General features: G+C 36.5%; 1 protein-coding gene across 1 annotated transcript in view; it reads left to right on the top strand.

Annotated features, from left to right (window-relative positions):
• LOC148945063 (homeobox protein araucan-like) overlaps positions 1-16,262 on the top strand; it is a 39,857-nt gene that overhangs the window by 13,877 nt on the left and 9,718 nt on the right. Inside the window, exons 2-3 of the mRNA XM_089098846.1 lie at positions 189-572; positions 10,806-10,924. Coding sequence (XP_088954972.1) covers positions 189-572; positions 10,806-10,924 — 503 coding nt within the window. The remainder of the gene's footprint in view (positions 1-188; positions 573-10,805; positions 10,925-16,262) is intronic.

Below are 16,262 nucleotides of genomic sequence, written 5' to 3'. Positions count from 1 at the left end.
CGGACCGTTGGTCAGGCATACGAAAAATTTAAGTTTTTTTTTATTTTATTTCTTGCAAAGTTGGTATTACTGAATTGTCTGCGCGTTTTGATCCTGCTATTAGAAAATGTAAAAACCTGAACTTTAATTTTTGATACTTTTCACGCTTTAGCTTTTATAGTGGTTTTCATTATTATTTTTCCTTTAAGATTGGAGCTCACAATGGTGCTTCAAGTAACGTCGGGTCTTCGTGTTCTGTGTCTCCACCTGCTCACTCCGGTCCTGCCAGTTCGCCCACCGGCTCTACTGGAGCTGCATCGCCATCTAGCGGCAACCCTGTCAACCCATGCTGTGATGCTGGCCGACCTCTTGTTACAGATCCTATGACAGGTCAATCTGTATGTTCTTGCCAATATGACAGGCTTATGGCAAATGCATACTCCAGTCCTGCAGCGAGGCTGGTGGCTTCAGCTAGTATGGGTGTTGGAATGGGGTTGTCTGGGGTAGGAATGTACAGTGCTGCCTATCCTTCTACGGAGCAAAATCCATACCCAAGTCTTGGTGTTGACAGTGCTGCCTTTTACTCATCTTTAGTAAGTATGGTTTAGCTTTCGTAACCCATTTTATTGTATAGTCCTTGCAAGACCGTATCCAGGGGGCTTAGGGGTTTTGAATCCCTCCCCACTGAAATGTTTGTCCGACTCGTCAAAACATGTCAAAATGTATATAAACGTTTTTGATACGTTTTTTAAAGTTTTTTTGTCTATAAAGTCTTTTATGTCTCATTTTTTAAATTAACAATTCTGACAAAATCAGGGCAGTTTGTGTACTGAAAACAGTAGAGGTAGGGCAATAGTGACTCTAAAAAAATTCCCAGTTCCCGGGTCAAGCCCTTACACTGGAACCTTCTATGACCAGGGTCCAACATTGTCATGGGAGAGCAAAATACCGAAACATAAAATTCATATTTTTTGGAATCCATCGGTACAGAATTGCTGAAAAGAAACATGGCTACTAATCCAAGGAAGTCAAAGATGTAAACCAATTTCAAAGAAATCAAACGGCAAAAACTCAATTGATCTCCCAATAGTGTGAACTATGTTCCTTTTTTTAAGTATGGCAGTATCTAACGAGCAAACTAACCTTACATAACCTAGCATTATTTGTGCGTTTAAATTTTGGAAAGTTTGACGCACAAAACATTGCCAAAGAAGTAAATTACTTATTTATTTATTTCTTGTATGCTTATGAAGTCGGTGCAAGAATTTAGAATCTGACTGTGTTTGTAACACAGGAGGATTTGCAAATCAAACAGTTCGTGGTAACGAACTGTAAGTAAGGAGCGACCTGGCTCAATGGTAACCGAAACTCTAGAAAACGGGTTTTTGATACCAATAGATATATCAAAAGAATTAGATTTCAATGCTGATTTCAAATATATAACTTTCATCAAGTTTTGTGTTACCCATCAAAAGTTACGCACCTGGGAAAATTTTGCTGATTTTCGAAAAAGGGGGAAAGACTCCCTAAAAGTTATAGAACCTTGACGAAAATCACACCATCATATCCAGCGTATCAGAGAACCCTACTGTAGAGGTTTCAAGCTCCTATCTACAAAAATGCGGAATTTTACATTTTTTGCAAGAAGAAAGATCACGGATGCGTGTTTACTTGTTTGTTTTTTTTTTTGTTTTTTTTTCCCAGGGGTGATTGTATCGACCCAGTGGTCCTAGAATATCGTGGGAGGGATCATTGGAACGGAAATTGAAAGTTCTAGTGCCCTTTTTAAATGACCAAAAAAAATGGAGGGCAACTAGGACCCCTCCCACGCTTATTTTTTTCCCAAAGTCACCCTATCAAAATTTTGAGATAGCCATTTTGTTCAACATGGTCGAAAATATGATAAATATGTCTTTTAGGATGACTTAATCCCCCGAAGTACCCAGAGGGAGGGCTAAAAGTTATGAACTTTACCCAATGTTAACATATAGTATTGGTTATTGGGAAGTATACAGAAGTTTTCAGGAGGTTCTTTGTCTGGTAGTGGGAAGGAAGGGTGGGTCGGTGGTTATGTTGGAGGATCTGTTCATGAAGGAAGTTTTCATGGGGGAAGGCAAATTGCCATGAAGGGGACGCCGGACTTGCCAGCATTATTTATTGGTTATTGGGAAGTATACAACCATTTTCAGGAAGGATTTTTTCTGGAGGGGGGGGGGGGCTATAGGAGGGGGTTATTATTGAAAATATTTACATGGAGAAAGTTTATTTGGGGTAAGGGACATTTCTATGAAGGGGGCGCGGGATTTCAAAGAATTATTTAATAAACGATAAGAAATTAAATAAAAAAACAAGTTTTTCAACTGAAATATAAGAAGGAATATTAGAACTTAAAACGAACAGAAATTATAACGTATGTGAGGGGGTTCTCCCCCAAGTCAATACCTCACTCTTTAAGCTACAGTTTTTTTTTTTAGTGCTTTCAAAAGTTCTATCTATTCTAATTAAACGGCCTTTGTGTTTCTGAGGTTTGTTAATCAAATTTTTTTTTTAACATTTAAGTTAAAGTGCGTTTTATTGACTAAGGGGATAACACCTTCATATAAGTAATAACATATACGTAATAAAAAAAACAATAAAAAAACAAGCGATACGGCTCAATAGTAATCGAAACTTTTAAAAACGGAATTTTGATGTCAATAAATGTATCAAAAGAATGTGTTTATAATGCTGATCCTAAATATATCAATTTTATTAAGTTTAGTGTTACTCATCAGAGGCTACGAGCCTGAGAAAATTTAGTCGATTTTTTAAAGAGGGGGGAAACATCCCCTACAAGTGAAAGAATTTTAATGAAAATCACACCGTCAGATTCAGCGTATCAGAAAACCCTATTACATAGGTTTCAAGCTCATATCTGCAAAAATCTGCAACTCTGTATTTTTTGCCAGAAGAAAAGTATACGAATATAGAAGTTAGTTACGTAAGTTAATTTGTAAAGACATCCATTTAGCAAAAGAAAAGTAAAATTTTTATGCAAATAAAAGCTGCATTAACTAAAAAACGATCAGAAATTAAATAAAAAAAACAAGTTTTTTAAACTGAAAGTAAGGAGCGACATTAAAACTTAAAACGAACAGAAATTATTCCGTATATGAAAGGGGCTGTCCCCTCCTCAACGCCTCGCTCTTTACGCTAAAGTTTGACTCTGTCTCACAACTTTATTTTTTAAAACAATAAAAAACTTTAGCGTAAAGAGCGAGGCGTTGAGGAGGGGACAGCCCCTTCCATATACGGAATAATTTCTGTTCGTTTTAAGTTTTAATGTCGCTCCTTACTTTCAGTTTAAAAAACTTATTTTTTTTATTTAATTCCTCAAAGGAAGCTCATTAAATTTCGAAATAGCTGCTCTAAAACCAGGTTAATTTTTCTTTAATTTCGAGAGGGATTAACACTGAAAGTCACCTAAATTCTTTAATAGTTTTCAATGGCATCATCTAAAAACTTTTGTTTCCAAGACTAGCGAAAAGATCATAATAATTGGTCCCTCGAGAATATTTAAACCCAAAAGAGAGGGTATAATATCCATCTATTTGTAATTTGTCCCATTGTTTTTGAAAAAGGGAATCAGTTACGTGTGCAATTTTTGTTGGTGGGTGAAGGGGAAATTTAACGATGATGCCAACAACTGACAACTTGCACAGAAAAAGAAAATCATAAATACCTCCGGGCTTAAGGGCCGAGACCAAGGTGTTTCCTTGCATTTTCTACAGTAGTTTTTAAAATAAATATAATTTCTCCACCCCCTTCCCTCTCTTTCTGCGAGTTCACTTTAAAAATCTATCAGCAGTATTTAAGCTACATCTGGTCATCGTATTCGTGCAATTTCCCTAATTACCTATTCATACATTTGATCAGCTAATAAAAGACCTTTCAAATTTATATAAGTCATTTATGCTCACTTCTCCATGGCTTTCCAAAACCACTTTCTGAAAGACACGCAACTTAACCGATTGCGAGGGAGAGTGTTAATAATAGCGAACTCTCTAAATAATGCATTGGTGCCGTCGGTAATGTCCATTAATCATGACAACAACTCGGAAGGGTGTTAGAATTATTGAAAGATTAATGTCTTAAAGATTATTGCGGAACTTAGGAAGGGAAAGCGGTAGCACAGTTAAAAAAGAGAAAAGGAAAAGTTTATGAACATTAACGTTTTAAAAATTTATTAAAATGTAAATAAATATGAAAGTCATACTGCTTTTATCTTGGACTAATATAAAGAATTCAGGAATAAGAATTCTTAAAAAAAAAGTGATAAAGGTAAGGTCGTATCCAGGAGGGGGGATAAGGGGGTTTGACCCCTCCCCCAAAATGTTTGTCCGGCTCAATAAAACGTAACAAAAATGGATATAAACGAATTGTTGATCCGTTTAAAAAAATTGTAAAAAATCCTGGATACGACACTGTATAAAGGGCATTTATTTTGTATGCTTTTCTTACTGGGAGGGGGGACAGGCTGGCGTCCAAATCCGACCGTGAGACATGAAAAGATAAATTATGATAGGCTAACCCGTGCACAGGAGTTAATCCTTGAAAGCATTCAGTGTATAATATAGTTAAGTATATGAATTTATGAAAAGTTAAATTTGGAGAGGGTGGAGAAAAGATCAGCCGTGATAATGCAAAAGGTGCTATGTTCCACTTTATGAAAAATCAGATTTACATTTCCCTCAAAAAGGCAAGTCCTAACAATCAGTTTAATTCATTAAATAAAAGTTCATGTCTGATACTTACCCTTATATTCTAAACATAAAACGGCCTATATTTAAAAAAAATTGCATCGTATTCCGATATTTCTGAAGTTAAAACCGCACACAATTTCTGTCAGGTGGCAATCTTATCTTATACAGATTTGAGATGTTAAGAAGTTTGTTTTCTAAAATGCGTGTTGTCCTTTTTACTAACTGACATAATTAGAAATTATAGTTTTAATATGAAATTTTATTTTCGCCATATAGGCCTATAGATTCTTAAAAAGTTCTTCCTTCTACACATTTTCTTTAAAAGAAAAACTTTTTTCTCAGCTTCTCTGCTCTTTCATTAAATGTATTTTAAGAAACGGTCCGCTATTTAAATTACTACATCCAAAATCCGGCCTGCAAACAAACACCGAATGGTAACAAAATTCCTGTTAAGAGGGCAGCAAGTCATTTTTAGGAAACATGTCTGTTATGTCCTTTAGTTTGAGCACCAGTGCTCTCAAATCAAGAATCCTTTTTGGGGAGGGGTTCAAATTCAGGGAAAATGCAACAAACATTATGACACAAAACCCAGTTCATAGAAAAAGGGGGAATACTTAAAATACCAGAACTTTTAGGGCGAATGAGAAACCCATTTCTATGTCCATCCCTAGTCACGATATATCTTGCTGTTCAGTTTCCCGACTTTTTTTTAATTATCACATCACGAAAAAAAACTTCCAGAATTGTTTCTACTGATTGTTTTTGGAAAATCAAACGATATGGAACTTGCAACCTCCAGTGGAAAACATGTTATGTTTATCCTTAGTGGAAAAAAGTTGTTTACACAATTTCTTTATCATGTTTACTCCTAATTTCGAATTTATTTTCGTGCTTTTGATCGTCAACCGAACGCTGTCAAATTATGTACGGTAACTTATCTCTAATGTTGTAGTTATAATAAGTTTTGTGTTTCTATCGCTTTGTTACACCGCCTTGTCACAACTAGAAGCGTATTAATGCATTTTTCGTGTCAGTTTTGTCCAATATAGTTAAAAGTTCAATTTTGTAACACTGGAATTTCTTTTAAATATAAATAAATGAAAGGTCATCTAGAACAAATTACATGTTTTTGTCCATTTCTTTTACTCGCATAAATGCGTCAATCTTCTAAGAATTTTGATAATCAATCTGAAAATTAGTCGCTTTCTGTGTTTGATTTTCACAAGTTTGAATCTTGATAAATTTATTTATTTATACAAATAGCGCTAAGCACAATGCTTGTCGTTTTAGAAACAGTCACATAGAAACAGACACGTCTGCAGCAACTTGCTTCGACCGACAAGAAATTTTGGTATTTCAGGGAAGATACAAATTTAACCCCTTCCCTGGCATATACACAATATCTTTTTGGAGGGAGGGGGCAACACTAAAAAATTTTTGGGAGGGGTCATAGCAAAAAAAAATGATAGTTTGAATAAGAATTCTCCAGAAATTCAAGAAAATTAAGGATTTTAGGGGGAAAACCCCATGCCCCCTCCCATGGACGTACCTTCCAATCCCCCCACCCCATAAAAGGGAAAAATATAAAAATTATCAAACAATTGCAAGAACCACAATATTTAAGGGGAGCATGAGCCCAAAAGCCGCTTCCCTACGAAAATTTCTAGATTACAACCTCTTAAATTTTGAATGTTTGTGCTTTTTTTTTGAAAAATGGATCAAGAGTAGAGTAATAGTGATTTCTCTATGGTAAGGCTGTAAGTAACGCACTAGCTGCTGAAGGTAGCCAAAACACATTGTTTTGCTCTGATAATCTTCCATAATAGATGCTAAGTAAAGCTTAGTACTTCTGTATTGGCCGTATCTGCCGGTCTCGGCCCATGTCCCCAAATATTTCTCCGATAAATTGGTCGTAAAAATGCAAAAAATGACTATTTCACCCAAAAAACTAAAAAATATTTCTCTGAATAATATGTCTCGTAAATTGGTTTTTAAATTCAGATAAAAAATCTTAACCCCCCCCCCCGTCCCACGAACAAAAATCGTCGGACGCGACCCCGAAACTTTTGGTTTTATGCAGCAGAAGACTAAGATAGTACCGGCGAAAACGACGCGTAGCGACTTTTGCATTACCTTAGTTTATTTTACTGAAGGGTATGAAAATTAATGTTATGAAGATTATTTCGCTAAGGCTAAAAATAAGTGAAGATGGAAAGGTGACTTTGGGTAATGAATAGATCGATCAAGTGGACAGCTTCACTTACCTTGGTGGTATTATTAATAAAGACGGTGAGACCAGTAAAGTTGTTAAAAGTAGAATAGGGTTTTGTTTCATATTTGAAAAAAGTTGGAAGAACAGGAAGATGAGTTTGCGAACCAAGATTAGAATATTGGAAGCTGCAGTGATGACAGTGACCAAATGTGATCACAACAGGAAGATGAGTTTAGAACCAAGATTAGAATATTGGAAGCTGCAGTGATGACAGTGACCAAATGTGATCACAACAGGAAGATGAGTTTAGAACCAAGATTAGAATATTGGAAGCTGCAGTGATGACAGTGACCAAATGTGATCACAACAGGAAGATGAGTTTAGAACCAAGATTAGAATATTGGAAGCTGCAGTGATGACAGTGACCAAATGTGATCACAACAGGAAGATGAGTTTAGAACCAAGATTAGAATATTGGAAGCTGCAGTGATGACAGTGACCAAATGTGATCACAGTAATGAAAGGTTCTGAAGCATGGGCGCTCCGAAAAACGGAAGAAGATTTGCTAGATGTTTTACAGAGAAATTGTCTGCAGATTGTTTTGGGTACCCGGCTAACTAACCGTATTTCAAACAGGGTATTTGTCGGTTATTGGAAACACACCATAGAAGTGAAGTTAGGTTAATCCTAATGAAATATAACAAAACATGATGATAAAATGATACTTTAGAAGCAAAACTATTGGAACCCAACCTAACGTAACCAACCCCCAGTTCCCCCCTATTGTACAAATATATAGCCCAAGTTATACTAATCCAATGCGTTGTATATTCCTTCACTTGTTTTTGTAGCTATGAAACGGGTCTTCTGAGGTGTAACCTAAGCATAATTCTTGGATGTGTTTCCAATAACCGACTCAAACAGTAGGCTGTACGAAAAGTGTGGTTCAATCCCACTTTCGAGTGCTAGAATGAGAGAAAGGTTGAGGTGGCTAGAACACGTTTTGCCGATGAATGATGACAGATTACCGAAAATTGTCCTTTTCGGCTAACCGTCTAGGGTTAAACGAAAAGTAGGTCCCCCCTGGTTGGGATAGGAGGAAGTCATAAGGAAAGATTCAAGGGAAATAAAAACTTCCTTGGAGGGTTTAAAGAGAGAGGTTTTGAATAGATTGGGACGGAGGAGGTGCGTGCGTAGCTGTGTTGACCCCCGGTGGCTTGGTGCTGCGATGAGTTGCTAGTAGTATTAGTAGCCATTGGAGTATTGAAGACTCAACAGCTAAACAGACATTGATAACCCTTTGGGTTTTGTAAGCTTTTCATTTTTTCATTAAAAAGCCTTTAAATGTAAATATTTTCCTAATATAGTTTGTTATTATATCTCGTTCACTTGCACTGATTTTGATCAAACTAATTCTATGCTCTTATATGAGCATGCTATTCTGTTATGTTTTTGAAACGAACAGCCGCTTCTACCTTAAGCCTTGGGCTTAGACCTTTGACAAGTTGTAAAGTAATTCCCAATCCGAAGATCTGGATTAAGTTAATCAATAGTAAAATATTCGGTGTATTCAGTCTCTTCCTCATTACCAGCTAATTTATTCAAATAACCTTTCAAATTCTTCAAATGACCAAAAGCTTCAAATAACCGTTATTTTTGTTAATGTCTAATTGTCTATCTGCCAGTATAACACTACAAAACTGCTATCAAACTTCCTTATAATTTCGGTGCTTTAAAGGTATCTTGATCAAATAATCACTTAGTATTTATGGTATTAGGGCCACCCCTTAAAGGCTCTCAGGGGTAAGTCTATACTTAGTTACTGTCTCCTACTGTCTATTTAGCTTGGTTTTAATCAGACGGAAGTATATCGTAAACGACCCCTACCCGACTAATCCCCAATTTACTACCCAACATCTTTTGTACCTCAATTCGATTTGCTCTTTTTCATGGTTTACAAACCATTTACTACATTAAGTCACTGGACTGTTAAGGTTTATATTGGGCCTATCATTAGTGTATAGGTTTCAAGTTGATTATGCACCGACTCGGGTTGTTATCACGTTGAGTCATCAGGGCGCCGGGTTTGGTGACAGGATCGGTACTATTTGTCTCTTATGTTGACAAAAACTCCATGAAGCGTTTGTTGTGGTATTATCATTGAATGATCAAGCTATGTTCAAAAGGGGATCTTCTTAATCAGCGAAGCGATACTAAACCAAATTAAGGGGGATCAACATACCTTAAGATTGATGTTTATATCTATTAAGCCTTAGAAAATGTTCATGAATGTATGTTTTTATGGAATTTGACTCAACACATACTAACAATAGATAGGCCAACAACATACATTAACAATATACAAGGCCGTACCCCGGGGGGTGGGGTTAGGGGGGTTTGACCCCACCCCACCCCCCCGAAATGTTTGTCTGACTCGTAACAAAAATGGATATAAAAAATGTTATGCGTTTTTTTAGTTTTTTGTTTACCCCCCCCCTCCCCCCGAAAAAAATCCTGGTATGGCCTTGACAATAGATGTGCTTTAGTATCTTGCTTTCCACTTGTGACTAGAAGGGCTAAAAGAAGCAGGGGCAAGGAAAACCCAAATCGTTTCGCCGTATTGCTAAAAACTGGTAAGCTATTGAAGGCCAAAAACTATCTTTAGATGTGAGATTGCTGAATCCGAAATCTTTTATTAAATGACTATTACAGCCGATTCTTTGTTTTGAAGAGAAGAAAAGACGTAGTAGCTGTCAAAGCCATTCTATGCACGAAGTATGAGAGACCAAGGGGGTCAGTGCACGAAAATTTAAAGGGATGTGTGCATTCTTACCAAATTTAAATAAGCCAATTTAGTTCATTTATAGTTGCTTTTTTCAATGAAAATGTACTAAAAAGGTATTTTTCAACAAAAATGCCCAAAGATCTATTTTTCAAAATCGAGCAGGGGACAAAACATTTAGGCGGGCAGGTGCCCCCAGTTGATGCACATATGAAAGACTAAACAATATGGCCCGTCTGACAAGACAAAATCTGTACAGAGCCTCCCCATCTATCCACTCCTATGACGTTCCCATTTCTTCGGAAGCCGTGCCCCATAACTATTTCATGTATACCTACCTGCTTCCACTGTTATCCGTAAAACTAATATTTACCTTGTTTCTGCTGGGCTTTTGTGGATAATTCAACCATACAAATGTTCTCTTTTGGTGGCTTCCACACAGCAGGGGCGTCAATTTGGGTTGATAGACAAAGCGAGCATTGCCCCTAGTTTGTTTGGCCCCCTTAGATTTTGAAAATGCTTTTCGTCCCCTCGCCTACATTTTCCTGAATTGGCGCCGCTGCACACGGCCACTGGCGTAAATTCCTGTAAATTAGAGGGGGGGGGGGGAGAAAACGCTCTGTTTTTAGAAATTTAGGGGGGGGGCAATTTTTCAAGTGAAGATCCAAAACAGCCACGTTTCAATGAAAATACCAAAAACGGTGTTTTTCAAACTATGGGGGGGGGGGAGTAATCTTGTATCGACTTTTCGATAACGCAATATAAGCTTATGTAACGCTAAACTGTATATAGAGCCCAAGTCTGCTTGGTACTGCCTGTCTTACAGACAAAATTCGCTCCGCAAGATCGCATAACATGACGTAAAGTCTTAAGCCAGTGCGAAATATTCTAAGGCGTAGTGTGAAAGCACCATACTTTTTTTTATAAATGTAATGCGTTATATTGCCTTTGAGCTTATGAGACATTTTTATTACTGTTTTTCTTTCCCTTCCAATCTAATATTTCACAAGAATTAGCTAAAATACTATGTTGATAAATTGTTTTTTCCTCAATTTTGCTAAAAAATTCTCAATTAAACTAACTTTTTCAGACAAATCCATATGGTCTGAAAGATTCTAATACAGCTGGTGATATGGCAGCTGCCTGGACAGGAACAACTAGCTTACAACCAAGCTATTATGCATATGACCCAGCTTTTGCAGCCTATGGGTAAGTGATCACTATAACCATTAATGCCAAATTCTGCTATTTTGCATCAAATAAGCAAGCGAAATTCAGGAATGCCTACAAACTTTTAAAAAGTTTGCTATAAAGGAAAACCTTAAGTTTTGCATTCAAGGAGGAAAAGGGAGATTATTTTTCGGTAATCTATTGTAAGAAGTGTGCTGTTTACGTCTGGGACGTATTTCATAAGCCAATGGTGTTTTTTTCCGAACGGTAAGTTAGAATAAAAGAGATATAATAGCACGTTTTCAAACTAACTTGGTTTCATTTTCCCTGAGTGAAATTTTAAGGCAGTTAAAAAGAACAAAATAGTAAATATTACCTGAAGGGTTCTCATGCAAGGCCGTGTCCAGGGGAAGGCGGGGGGTAGGGGTGGGGACTAGGGTGGTTGATCCCCAGAGGAAGGGGGAGAGGTTAGGGGGTTGACACCCCACCCCCCTCCGGAAATGCTTATCTGACTCGTAAAAACGTAACAAAATGCATATAAAATTTTCGATGTGTTTTTTTTGTACCCCCAACTCCGAAAAAACAACCCCCACCCAAACAAAAATCCTGGATACCGTCCGTGTGAAAAATTTTAGCAAGTAAAAAAAGAGAAAAAAAGGATGTTTTTGTTTGTAGTCCGTCTGTTTCCAGGGGTGCTACCCCCCCCCAATAATATGGAGAAACAAATATTATACATCCCATGCCCTTTAAATATCCTGATATGGACCCCTCTTGTCCCCCCCATTCGCCCCTGTCTGTTTCTCTTAGGGTTATTGTCTAAAATAGCTTACAAACAACAACATTTCTTCTGTATATCTCAATTTTTATGTCACCTTACGCTAGTTTGTCATATTCGCGCATAAGCCCGTTCCACTCTCTTTCTCATTCATATTACACAGGTCTGCGAGTAAAAAACTGCGTTGGATTTTCATACACTTTCTGATAGATTTTAACTTGTTTAAAACGAAAAAAAAAACTTTCATCATGTTAATTTTCCGTTTTCAGGAAAAAAACTCAGGAATTTTTTCGCGTTTTCTTTTCACCCACTGCTAGTGGCGCACTAAAACATGGTATAGAGCTGTTTAATGGTAAATTTTGAAGGCAATTGTTATCAGGGCCGTATCCAGAATTTTTTTCGGGGGCTTTAAAGCACTTTTTAAAACTCACTAAAAATTTGTTTATATGCATTTTTGTTACGGTTCTACACGTCGGACAAACTTTTCGGTAGGGGGAGGGGGTAAAAACCCCTAAACTTCCACCTTGATACAGCATTGATTGCTATAACTAGTGCCTTTTGTAATTAACAAAACTGTCAATTATTAACAAATTAACAATTATTAATATACTAATTCTCTACGATCAAATTTGAGCGATATAAAATATTTGTTCAGTTCCTCTCTCTGTGGCAGAGTTCCTACTTAGACCTCATCCCTTGAGCTAACTTGAACCCCTCCAAAGTATAATTCTGCTCACTGTCTGTAAAAATAAGATTTGGACCAGGTCTTGAAGTTACAATAAACCTTTTTTTAAATGGTATCTTTTGCATTAATTTAAAAAAGAAACAGCTGATATGGTATGTTTTTTTAAATTATTTGTTGTGACCTGCTAAACCACTAAATTCCTAAGACACGAGTTTATTCATAATCCCCACTTCTGATGAAATAATAACTGGTAGGAAATTTTGTAGATGTATTCTCATATTTATAAATATATCAAAGAGGATGTCGAACGACGCGCATAGACGAAAGAAAATAAAACTCAGCGTATACTCTTTTGAGGGACTGGGGAAAAAATATTAATCAGTTTTACTGAAAATTTCAACTGGATCGCCTGCTCAGCTGGGACAAAACAGGGTATATTTGCAATCTACGACTATATATAGTATCTATTATAAGAAATACTTGTTTTACCTTCAGGCATTAAAACGAACAGAAATTATTCCGTATATGAAAGGGGCTGTCCCCTCCTCAACGCCTCGCTTTTACGCTGAAGTTTTTTATTGTATAAAAAAACAGAGTTGTGAGAAAGAGTCAAACTTGGCTCACCGTAGATCAATAATTAAAACAAAATTTGCATATTAATTTTACTTCTTTTTGGTTAAATGGCTTTCTCGAAAGTTGTTTAATTTTATTTACGAACGTTTTTGTTAGTAATAAATATACGTAACTTACGAATAAGCTTACATAAGGAACTTCTATATTCATATATTTTTAATACGTATATTAGTGGGTTCGCCCCCTAGTCAATACCTCGCTCTTTACGCAAAAGTTCGAATTTTGTTCCAATTCTTTAAAATGACCCCTAAATCACAAAGACCGTTAATCAGAATAAATAACTCTTATGAAAGACCTAAAAAAAATCTTTGGCTTAAAGAGCGAGGTATTGACTAGGGGGCGAACCCAATCATATACGTAATAATTTCTGTTCGTTTTAAGTTTTGATGTTGCTCCTTACTTTCAGTTGAAAAACTTTATTTTTTTTAAATTTCTGATCGTTTTTTATTTAATGCTGGGAAATCCGGTCCCCCCTTCATAGAAATGTCCCTTTCCCCATGAAAACTTCCTCCATGAAAAGATCCTCCCACATAACCCACACACCCCCACTACCAGAAACAATCCCCCCTGAAAATGTCTGTATACGTCCATGGGCGCCAATAAGCTGAATTCCAGGGGGGGGGGGGGGGCAAACCTCGTCTAATTGGTACTTTTAATGCTATATAATAGAAATCTCAGAACCAAAATATAAAAATAAGGCAGCATCATTCAGTCAGGGGGGGATGATTCCCCCTGGCCTCCCCTCCCCACCCCATATGGGCGCCCATGTGCCTATACTTCCCAATAACCAATACTATATGTAAACATTGGATAAAGTTCATAACTTTCAGCTCTCTCCCCGGGGACTTTTGGGTATTAAGTTATCTTAACAGACATAGTTATAACATTTTCGATCATGCTGAACAAGATGGCTATCTCAAAATTTTGTTCGTGTGACTTTGAGAAAAAAATGAGCATGGGAGGGGGCCTAGTTGCCCTCCATTTTTTGGTCACTTAAAAAGGGAACTAGAATTTTTAATTTCCGTTTGAATGAGCCCTCCCACGATATTCTAGGACTATTGGGTCGATACGATCACCCCTAGAAAAAAAAACAAATAAACACGCATCCGTGATCTTTCCTTTGGCAAAAAATAAAAAATTCCAAATTTTTGCGGATAAGAGCTTGAAACTTCTAAAGTAGGGTTTTCTGATACAATGAATCTGATGATGTGATTTTCATTCATGTTCTATGGCTTTTAGGGGCTGTTTCCTCCTTTTTTCGAAAATCAGGCAGAATTTTCTCAGGCAAGTAACTTTTGATGGGTTGGACTAAACTTGATGAAACTTATATATTTGAAATCAACATTAAAAGCTGATTCTTTTGATGTATCTATTGCTATCAAAATTCCGTTTTTTAGAGTTTCGTTTACTATTGAGCCGGGTTACCACGAAACTGTTCGTTACCACGAACTGTTTGATTGCGGATTAGTGATTGGCCAAAAATTACGAACTTTTACAAATTATGTTAAGTATTGCTAATTAAATTGCTTAGTCGTCTAATGTCTTTCACTTTTACTAAAGACACTATACCCCAATTTTGGACAGGCAAATTCTGTCGTTTCGATCAAAACGCCCTTAAATAAAAGGATTTCACCCATCATTCATAAGGAATTTTGGATAAATGGGAACCATAGCTTGAAAATTCTTTTGTATATCATTGAGTCCTTATTTAGTAATATTTAATCATTATGAGAAATAAATGAATTTAAGATCGCTTGCAAAAAATCAGTAGTTACAAATGTCAACAGATAATTGACTGCATATACTGCATATTAACTATGAATACACTCTGGACTTCTCGACAATAAAACAGAGAAAATGAAGCTTAGTTTTCAAATAAACAAGGTTATTGTTTTGTGGCATTCAATAGAATTACAGTTTTACCATATTTCAGTTGAATTTGGAATTTTAAGTCTCACTTTACATGAAGTCTTACTTTAAGTCAGAATTTGAATCAGGATTGGCAGGACTTGAACCCGATTCCCATTATCTAAATACAGAGCATTGGCCACCATATATTAAATGTTTTATATTAAAAAAATAAAATGAAACAAAAACAATAATCTTGTTGACTTTGCAGTAACCTTGAACAGATTGGGATGAAGGAGGAGCGTGCGTAGCTGTCTTGGCCTCAGGTGGCTTGGTGCTGCAGTGAGCTATTAGTAGTAGTAGTAGTTGTAGATAACAATAGTTTAAGATTTAGTTTTTGTTGATTATTGTTTTTTTTTGGCTTCCAAATTTCATTTTAACTCTCACTTTAAGTCAAGATTATTGTTTTTGTGGCATTCAACATAATTACAGTTTTACCATATTTCAGTCGAATTTGGAATTTTAAGTCTCACTTTACATTCAGTTACATTCTCAAAGCAAATGGTTCCGACAGTAATTTACTGGTCTTCACAAACTTGTGAACAGCTTTTTAGTCAAAGTGAATGATATTACAGCAGAAACATATGTTGGTTTTTTTCTGGGGGAGGGAGGGGGATGGTTACACAAATTCTTTCGGAAATCATCCCTAAGTACCTATATAGAGTGGATTTTTTAAGAGGGGGTCCTGTGGGAGAATCAAGGCTGCAAGAGCGTAAAGATAGGCCCAGACAGCTCTGACCCTTACAGATAGGTCAGAGGATTTTTCCTGATAGGTGGTCAAAAACACCATCGAAGTGTGTTTTCGATCCAAAGTCTATCCGTGGGGGATACACACCCTTGTCTAGGATTCGCAAATTTCTGCAATGTGGGACTCACACTGAACAGTACACTGGAATTTATTTTGGGAGGGGTGTACAAGTTTGAAAAAGTGCAAAAATATATGGATTCTCTATTGAAGATGTAAGGAACGCAAGGACATATTCAGGGGAGCACCCCCTCCCCCCAAAAAAAAATGTTCGACTGGGGTGACTGGAGTTGTGTTATGATGGTTGTTGTAGCCTTGGAGGCGTGTTGGAAAAGGTTATTTTTTCTTTTTCTTTTGAGATTAATTTATTAGTTTAGGATGTTTCTAGGAATCTTTATGTTGATATTCGCTATGCGCTAACAAAAATAAAATTTTTTCCCTGGCATAGTGATTTGTATTTGTAATTGTTTATATTTTTGTTTTTTTATGGTAAATAAAGTCAAAAGTCACTCGTAAAAACGTAACAATAATGCATAGAAAAAGCTTTTGATGGGTTTTAATTTTTCTTTGTAAACACCCTCCCAAAAAAGATACCCCCTCCCTGAACAAAAATCCTGGATAGGCCTTCGAA

The sequence above is a fragment of the Artemia sp. Qi Xiang Cuo genome, chromosome 13 (genome assembly GCF_049724085.1).
Source record: "Artemia sp. Qi Xiang Cuo chromosome 13, ASM4972408v1, whole genome shotgun sequence".
Taxonomy (NCBI): Eukaryota; Metazoa; Arthropoda; class Branchiopoda; order Anostraca; family Artemiidae; genus Artemia; species Artemia sp. Qi Xiang Cuo.
The sequence above is the reverse complement of the archived record's forward strand: the minus strand, read 5'-3'. Positions and strand labels throughout refer to the sequence as shown.